General features: G+C 38.5%; 1 protein-coding gene across 1 annotated transcript in view; it reads right to left on the bottom strand.

The window, feature by feature from the left end:
• Positions 1-3,197: 3,197 nt before the first annotated feature.
• The window catches only part of LOC101863949 (WD repeat-containing protein 41), a 16,136-nt gene continuing 9,373 nt past the window's right edge, over positions 3,198-9,960 (bottom strand). Inside the window, exons 10-15 of the mRNA XM_005090644.3 lie at positions 7,754-7,908; positions 6,975-7,105; positions 5,372-5,497; positions 4,887-4,974; positions 3,954-4,022; positions 3,198-3,540 (exon numbers count right to left, since the gene is read on the bottom strand). Coding sequence (XP_005090701.1) covers positions 3,466-3,540; positions 3,954-4,022; positions 4,887-4,974; positions 5,372-5,497; positions 6,975-7,105; positions 7,754-7,908 — 644 coding nt within the window. The 3' untranslated portion in view covers positions 3,198-3,465. The remainder of the gene's footprint in view (positions 3,541-3,953; positions 4,023-4,886; positions 4,975-5,371; positions 5,498-6,974; positions 7,106-7,753; positions 7,909-9,960) is intronic.

Below are 9,960 nucleotides of genomic sequence, written 5' to 3' on the forward strand. Positions count from 1 at the left end.
GCGACCTATTATTTTCAACAGAAACCTGGATAAGTGGTTCGGACTCGATCTTGTGGACTGCTATTTTGATACGACTATTGTCTAGCTCGGTGGACGGAAGCGCGCGGCAGCTAGGAATATTCGTAGCTTGGGTGCAATGGGTTAAGAGATGAGACCTCCGAAGTTAACGTGCATCTCCAAAAGGACCGAGTGAAATACTGTAGGAATGTTCATTGCCTTTTCCAAAGGACGTGAAGTTGGGAGAAATTATGTCGATGTTTAGGTCTCTACTCAAATAAACAAAAGGAAAGAAACCAAAATTTTTCTTACTATTTCAACGTTAGGTTAATTCCTTGCGAACCCCAGCATGTATACAATAATTGAACCGGCTCTAACAGCCACCTGTACAAGACAATCACCTGTACAAAAGGCCACTTCCCATTTCCTCCCATTTTTTTACCTTACTATGACATTGTGTAAGACAGCCACTTGTCTAATACAGCCATTTTTTCCTCGACAATGGGTGGCCGTTTCAGACAATTTTGACTTTTATTTTATTTTATTTTTTTTGGTTAACGCTACTGTCTACTGATGGTTAGGATGTTTTTTTAGTTTTAGTAAGAGTTTAATGGCACTTGCAACGCAATAAGGTCATATAAGTGCCGAAGATTAGAAGTGTTACAAGAGAGTAACAAAACAAGAAAGGAGGAAAGATAAGTACGAAAGATGTTTAATAGGAAAGAAGGAGCAAACCACACCTGAGCACCATCAACCACCCACAGGTTAGGATGTATAAAATTGTATCAGTTAGAAGATAATGAAAGTCGCATCGCATCTCTAACCATCTCGTCATTACATTTCATTGTTGACATCACATCTTGACCTTGAAAACGTCCTTCACAATTTCTTCATTATAGACTAGTGTGATTCTTTTGTCCTTGAGTCATCGTTGTATAGAGTATTTATTTGCCCTGTGATACCAGCATTGCCGTATTAGAATTTTTAAAGTAAGCTTTGGTCATTTTGAAGAGATACAAGGATTCCTGTTGGCGTTAAAGACATGAAACGTTAAGTTTTTATCAAGCATAGGTGGCACACCTCTCTCACAAAAGTGACCATACTTCAGAGATTTCTAGTGATTTAAAAAAAAAAAGTGTCATCAGGAAAGGTCATTCTATGTGGAAATGCAATAAACTACAAAAGTTTTTTTTAAAGCCCACGTGGACCTTTTTCTTAGGCATGCACTCATATTTGTAAACATTTGAGGGCTTTGCACGAGTCTGTTGCTGAAAACCTTGTTCAGAGTCAGTTTCTGGGTTCAGTTTTGTTCAAACATAGTGAAGTCTCTGAAAGGTTTCCCAAGGCTTAATTTAATTCGTCTGGTTTTGTAAAAACTGATAAAACTAAAACACTCACATAAATTGGAAGGCTGTCCCTTGACATGTAGGCTATATCTACAAACTTAAATTGTGGGCTCATGCCCTATAGAAAGTCTTTAGTGACCACATCCGAGGTTGTACTTGCAGCCCATAATAGAATAATGGGTGACTATGTGCAAGTTATGGTGTGCGCGACAAACCGGTGCATTGAACGAGTAGCAAAAGTATTTTGTACAACCTATGCATTTTACCACTATATACTGACTTGTGGAACAACAGATTGCACCCTAGAGAACTACCGGGGGGCTCTCGTGGCCTAGAGGTTAAGGTGTTTGCCTCTCATTCAAAGGTCCCGGGTTCGAACCCAGGTAGCGACGGAAAAATGTTCTCTAAAATTGTCTCCTTTCACCTTCTTTACTTCTCTCTTGCAATATTCTGTTGTCTGCTTTCGTCTCCACTTTCTTCCCCAACCCCTTCACCTTCTTTGCCTTCTCCACTGAGCTCCTGACTCTTTCTGCAGCCATTTTACTGTTACTCCTTGGCTCCTTACTACTGCTGTCTTTCAACCATACCCCTGATCTTCTGGTAGGAAAGATCTACACCTAGCCTTCTCGGACATGGGCGAAAAATCTCTGAGGTCCCGTGTGCAAGCTGCACACGTTAAAGATCCCTTGATGGTCTAAATTAGATAAGAATAGGCTTCAGCCGCCACCCGGGCAGAATTCAAAACTTCCTACCAACTGAAAATGTTTGGGGTGTCCCGCACCCTCATATGACCTTATCATGCCTTATGCAGTTGCAAGCGCAAACACTTGCAAAAAAGAAAGAGAACTCCTTAGCTCAGTTTGTATCATATTGGACTTCCAAAAAGAAGGCTTTAGTTCGAATCCTGTACAGAACGTTCTCCAACTCGGGTACTTTTACGGAATTTTCAAGGCTCTCAACCCATTTGGTTTGAACCTATCGGAGATAAACATGGACTTCAAAGGTCCCGTCTCTTGAATAACGTAGCAATAGTGTTGATGGTGGGCGTTAAACCCAGACTTACACTCTCAACTCTCTCTCTCTGGCTTTGTCTCTTATTAATAACAACGCCACCTTTTCTGTAACTGAAGATGTCTTCTGCCATTCATATAATCAAGACAACAAACATTATTTGCTCTTTTCTCTTTAGTTTTAATTTTTTTGTATGGGTCACAAGTACAAGAGAGACATTACGCCATAACATAATATAATTTCCAATAAACTGGTATCAGTCATATTTTCATCAACATCCAAACTGAGCCTTCCAACTTCCAGTAAAGGTAGATCACCCTGATTATAACGAATGAATCACATGCAATGAAATAGACTAGTCTTACTTCATAGGCAGACAAGGCTTTTGCACCCTTCTGATAAGAACATGTCAATCACAGAATATTATTATTCTGCTTGACTTTATCCAGTTATCTCCAGCAAACTCAGCTTTTCATATATAAATCTTTGCAAAAATTAATGCATTTAATTTATATTGCAAAAAGTCACAATCTGGTTCATGCAGCTATTTTGATTCAAATCTCAAATGTTTACTTGTCAGTGTTAAATTACAGTAAATCTATTATAGGCATAGTGATTTACTTTCCATTAACCAATCCCAGACTTGTTTGAGTTATCCTTCCATGACTGTATATTTTGTACTTGTTTGGAATGATAAAACAATACTGACCAAAAAAGAGAACTACAGGGACAAAGTATAAAGGCAGTAAATTGGAACACAAACAGCTCTGTATAAAAACTCATGATTGTCCCACTAAAAAAATCCATAAGAGCCACGAGCATGTTACAAAAGTAATAACAGTGTATTTAGTAATAAAGTCCACTGGTCCTCTCATTCATTTATATATGTAATAGCCATCACATTTCATACATAAAATGAACAATTATAAATAAATGAAAAGCATTTTGAGCCATCACAGAGAAGCTTTCTAGAGGAACTCATGTAAAGGTTTCTCAAGATACAGCCGAGTATTTAAAAACAAGCCATGTAGTCTCACCACAGCTAGCATGATATCCAAATGGAATGCACAATCATAAGTTTTGACTATTGTACAACTACAAATCGAACCCATTATACAATCCCATCTGAACTTAGTAAAAGCTTCCTTACTGTCTGATTTCGTCTCACATGCTGCATTTCTGCATTCTGAAAAGCAAGATAGAAATGTTAGACCATTGTACTGAAGAGTTAAATCTCTAACAAAACATTAAACTGCTCAATTTTGTGAATCTGTTAGCTATTGATCGCAGCAACAAGCATTTGTTGCCTCTCCTTACATTACATGGCTAGAAAAAAAGTCATTTTCCATTGACATGAAAAGTTGGAGAAAACAACCAAGCAACTTTTGATTGGTGCAGTTCGAACCCATTTATAAGGGACAAAATGTATCTCTAAGGGAAGTAACATCAATTATTATCCTCCTGATTTGAACAGGTTCCCATTTATTCACACTTCCCACAAAACAAACTCATATATAAAGAGATGAATCATCCAAAGCACTAAACGCAGGCCCAGACTTCTGCACTGAAATGACTCATCACAACTCTCACTGCCCTCACCTTCCAAATAATGACAACACCATCAGCACCACAAGAAACGATTCCTTCGTGATCAAAGTCCAAGAAACCCTATTAAAAAAAGACAAAAAACTTCATAAAATCAAACTGTTAACAGTACCCTTCCTAAAAGTGAAAAACAACAATATTCAAGCTAATAAAATGTCATAGTTCGCACTAGCAAAGAAAATAACGTGGTAAAAACCATCTCTTATGACCTTTTCAGGACTTTCATTTTTATAAAGATAAGAAAGAACATAGACATAAATCAGAGACATAATATGGATCAAATACAGTTGAACCTTCCCAAGATACCACCCATTGTTGAAAAGAAAAGTCGTCATCCTATAAAGGTGGTTCTCTTGGACAGTATAATTAATTATAATACAGAATAAACACAAGATGGGAAGTGGTAATTTGTACTGGTGATTGTCTTGGACAGGCGGTTGTTAGAGCAGGTTCGACCGTAAAAGCTAACTTTAAAAATACGATGGACATTGTCTTGAAATCACTAACAGTAAGAGAGTAGTAATGAAACTGTCACTTATTCATAATCCTGAGAAGAAACAATGCTATTGAAACAGACTTGTAATAATTCTATTGCATGACCTCGAGGCTTTCCCTTCAGCAGACTGATGAAAACTTAGAATTTACTACATCAAAGCAAACAAGGAATAGTTCAATTTGCTAGAAATGAAATCTCAACATAAGTGTTTCGCAGTAGATCTTGCCCACACACTACACAGTTCAGTTGCGTGTTGCAAGTCCGTGGTCGTGTGAAGACACATACCCAGCACTGTCGCCACATGTGTAATTGCACTCCTTCTTCAAAAGAGATAACACACTATATAACAAGTTACCAGTTATTGGAAAGATAGATCCAGTATTAATCATTTAATACTAACACTATTCATAGAATGATCTTGACAAACCAACCTGCACACTGCCTCCGTGAGCCGACAGCTCCCCCAGCAGACTCGGTTCCCATGGATACTGGGAGGACACCTGGTGTAACTCCTGGGACCTGGAAACACACAACACAACAATCTCTTCTATGGACTTTGGATAAGACTTACTTATTAAAAATCTCACATAAATTATACATATAACAAAACCCAATCTGGTGGTACCAGAAACTATAAGACACCTTTTAAAAGAACTTTTATATTCAAATATTTCTTTCTCAACTTAACAAATACAATCTGAAAAAAATAAGACAAGTGAAAAACTATGCATGTTCATAACTAAGAAAAAAAGAGAACATTATATCAGCAAATGCTTTCTTCACAGCAAGGGAAAAATCTCTCTCCAATTGCAAAAACCAATGGCGTCATCAGTCTCACCAACAGACACCAGTACACTGAGAGGAACAAAGTACATCATCTCATGTAACTCTGTACTATGGTTCTTTTCTTACTCACTGAAGCCCAGTAAACTTTTCCATGGTTGTGACTGCCATGCCATCTCGTGCATTCCAGTGATCAGTGGATGGTTTTTTACCCCACAGTCGTAGGCATTTGTCTTCTGAACAAGTCACCAAGAATTCACTTTAAAAAAGAAAAGTAGCACAGTTTTGTCAAATTCAAAGTAAGCAATGATATTCACATATGTACAAAAGTACAAATAAACCTTTCTTTCAAGTCTCATTTCCCAGACAAAATCTTTTCGTAAAGCTGATACAGCTAATAAAAAGGATACAAGACTATTTCATAATAACCTTTGAGGATAAAAATGCATTTGAAAAGAAGGGGCTCAAACTCAAAGGGTTCATATTGAGTCTGCGTTATAAAATCAAACTGAAAGCTTATAAATGTAGAACAAATTATTACACAGGGGTACAATTTAGATGAAAATGGATTTATTTATTTCTCTTTTGAGACAAATCTTACTACTGTATTCACTTACAAACTTTTCAAATGGTATAATTTTTACATAATTTAGATGGGGGAATTGCAGTCGTTCTAGCTATTCTCACATAGCCACATGACACCAAGGTACAACTGTGTCTCCATTTTCGCAAGTTACATTTTAATGATCAAAAAAGGCATAATATATTTCTTTCACATAGCTCTTTTAGTCTCCATAATCATATGTTTAAAAATCAGAACAAAATTCAATTTTTTTAGCCTTTTTAGCCGAAAAAATGCATAAGCAGGACATTGAAACATTGAAGCTAATTTAAACACTGAATACAGTAGTGTCCGCCTAAGATCCCATCTCTTACGATCCTGCTGTTTTAAGAAAACATAACTTTTACGAAAGAAAAGTCACCCTAAGATCCCACTCTTAAGGACTACATTCGGCTACGACCCTGTATTTCATATCTTAATTAACAGAACACAAAAACCCTCGCCAGAGGAGATGATCAACCAAGCAGTGAAAATGTGGGATCGTTGAACCGTCTGTTGCATCACAGATCAGCCACCCTTGTGATCACATCCCTGTTATAAATCACGATGAAACTTTAAATGTTTGCCCAGATGGGATCACACTGAGGCGAGAACTCCATGACCCGTTTTTCACAAACATCACACTCCATTTAGAATTCTCCACCAGAACTTACATCATACGATGGATGGATAAGGTGAGGCCACAACACAAAAGAGTGTTAAGTCAGAGGTGGGGGGGGTCTCAATCAGAGATGGAAAAGTACAGATAAATTTTGGACAAGTAAAGGGGAGGAGCAATAGGATCAGCGTAGATCTTGGGACTTGCGATTGGATTAATAAAAATGGTATGCCTCATGTTATTGTGACCGGTCATCAATATCATCACTCTTTGCTCGCCAAAAGTTATAAACCCACTCCGGGGGTCACATCAGTTCATTTTGGAATTTTGGAAAATCATTTTACACCCATTTTGGGCTTGAACACGAATCGCCGTGGATTCTCCCCTTGGTGCGTCGACAAAGATCCTGTTTGCCTTAGACCCTGCATCTGCCTTACTCCCAAGCACCAGGATCTTAGGCAGAGACTACTGTATCCGTATCTAAAGTTGTACAAAAACAGCAGGACAAAACATTACCCCTCTGAAGCAAATCCCATGCAAGTGACCTTCGAGAAATGAGCGGACTTCTTTTGCACCACTAAATGCTCTTTCTCAGCGTTGATTTCGAATACATAAAAACCACAGCCAACTGCTGCAAACAGATAACGCTGAGGAGACAATAACACAACACAATTTTGGCTATTCATTCAAGACTGATTTATCAAAGGAAAATAGTATTCACATGACATGCCCTGGGGCATGGCATCTTCCCAGCTTTCAGTTTTAAAATAGGAATAGAAAAGAAGGTATAACTTTACAAGTTTCAAGAGAGTTGCACACATGAATGTTGCATGGTATAACATCCATTGAAAAAATACAACTGCAAGGGAAATCCCGAACCTTTACATACAAGCTGTTTGTCGCTGCTACTTGTAGAATGATCGGATAAACTAGTTCGCCAATATGGTAGTAAATTAATTACTTCCATTTTATTTATTTCATGAGCATGAAAAACAATGAATGTGGCAACCAGGTTCTGAAAGAAGAATTAGAATTTAAAAATACAATAAAAGATCAAACCTTTTATTTTGTTCAGTACAGTACCTCCACTTTCTTCTCCATTGCTGCACTCCACTATTTGGGTTTCCTACATGATTCTAAATGTGTTGATGGGGAGGTTTGTAAGATTTGGCTCATTTTATTGACAAGGATATTTAGGGGGGGGGAGATTTTAAGGGGGCATAGGATAAGTACAAAAATCAACACAACAGTCATCCCATAGGACCAAAAACCAGATTCTTATTCTATGAACATACCTCCTGAACACACATCATACTTTGAACACTGTAAGGAAACCTCCGATTGGCTCCTTCATACTCTGTTACAGCATTGAGCCTCCGGGCTGGCTGAAGGTTGGAAGCGGTCCAGATGATGATCATACCATCCACTGACCCACTGGCAAAACATGATGCTGGAAAATGTTTTAGTTTTAGTAAGAGTATTACAGCACTTGCAACAAAATCAGGTCATATTAGTGCCGAAGATTAGAGGTGTTATAAAAGAGTAACAAACACAAAAAAGAAGGAGGAGAGAGATAAGGATATTAGATGTTTGATAGAAAAGAAAGAGCAAACTACACCAGAGCACCCGACAACCACCAAGTAAGTTGGAAAAAGCCAAAAGAGAATTAGGAAAGGTGTACACAAAAACAGGGACAGAAGAAGAAGCCAGGTGTTGAACTGTGGCAATCATCAGCAATGACATGTCTGAATTTTGTAGTGGCAATCATCAGCAATGACGTGTCTGAATTTTGTAGTGGCAATCATCAGCAATGACGTGTCTGAATTTTGTATATTCTATACTATGTGCTGTGGACGCAACATTCAAATACCAATCCATAAATTGATTTAAGCAAGAATTGTACAAGACGTTGTATCTCAAATGACACCATAGGGATCAATATCAAAGGTGGCATTTTTTTCTTTCTATTCTTTTTTAAAAAAATTTTTGAGAAAAAATTCTGTCCTGTACAACCTTTTTTCTTAGATAATAAAGGCAAAAGTTTTAATACTGACACAATAGTGAAGTACAATTTGATTTTTAACCAAAGTGCAGCTGTGATGTGTTCAGCTTTTCAAAATAAAATACAGTCCATGCCGGCTTTAAGCACGGTCACCGGGAGAAAGCCTAAGCGTGCTTAATGCCGAAGCATGCTTGAGTGCAAAGTAGACATAATCCAGAGATTTTCATGTAGAAAATTCCCCGTGCTATTTCCCTTTGTTTGTAAGTAGGCCTATAGCGGTCCCCCAAAAGTGTGCACTGTTATTTTTACCCGCCATGGTAGTTTTCGTTTGCTTGTTTGTTTTTGTTTTGTGATTGATTGGGAAATGAAAACTTAATTAAGACGTGTAATTTATATAGCAAAAATTTTGTAAGAGCCGTTTAGCGTGCTTGAGTCCGAAACGTGTTTTATGCCGGCGTGCTTAAAGCCGGCACAGACTGTAACACAAAGGAAAGGTAATGAAATAGGCTGGAGCAACTAAATCAGGTGCACTAGAATCTGCTAGGAGAAATACAGTTATTCCTGAGAGCTGACATCTGTTTTTGAAATGCCTTACAAATCAGATATGCAGGGGCAAAAGCTGAATTGTGTGAATGGGTAATCAAAGTGAGACAAAGAACCAGGTAAAAATGAGGCCACACATACAAAAATTTCCCACAATATGAACATAATTTGGTGGCATCACTGAGTCATTGAATAATTCTGTTTCCACTTTGGGAAAAATGCAATTATAACTTTTTAACTCACGGTGGGGATAATCATAATGGTCTCAATATTTTTCAACCATGATCTGATTATAGAGCAGTAAAAAGTTGAGGAAAAAAAAAACGAGCACCCCCAGTAGCCACGAGATTATTAGCCCCCCACTCAAACCCCACACAGAAGTGCAGGCTGTTATAGCCGTAAATGTTCCCACAAGCTGTTTTTCCCCCCTTTGTCTTGTCGTCATTTGAGGCTTTTACGCTTCCTGTCCGTGACTTTAACGCCCTGTTTCACACCTATACACCCCTCCCATGGCGGAACATTGCACAATATGGTTCAGTAGTTACCATAACGAACCGGTTAGCAGGAAGGGTAACTATGGCACAACCGTTGCCCCCGGCTCTGTGCCTGTGTGTGCCTGGGTTGTGCCCCATTTCTATCCTGGGAGAGAGACGGTGCTGGGTGGTTGGCGGGTGCTCTGGTGTGGTTTGCTCCTACTTTCCTATCAAACATGTTCTATCGCCCGTATCCCCCTCCTTTTTTGTGTTTGTTACTCTCTTGTAGCACCTCTATCTTGGGCACTTATAAGAATCTGTTTTGTTGCAAGTTGCAAGTGCCGTAATATTCTTACTAAACCCGTGACACTAAGAGACGGTGGGCACCTCCTGTTGGTTGTGGTGGCTTTCTGGTGCGTTTGTTTTATAGTGTGTGCGTGTGTATGCGTGTTTTGGTGTGTGTGTGTGTGTGTGTGTGTGTGTG

Source organism: Aplysia californica, unplaced genomic scaffold (assembly GCF_000002075.1).
Source record: "Aplysia californica isolate F4 #8 unplaced genomic scaffold, AplCal3.0 scaffold00020, whole genome shotgun sequence".
Classification (NCBI taxonomy): Eukaryota; Metazoa; Mollusca; class Gastropoda; order Aplysiida; family Aplysiidae; genus Aplysia; species Aplysia californica.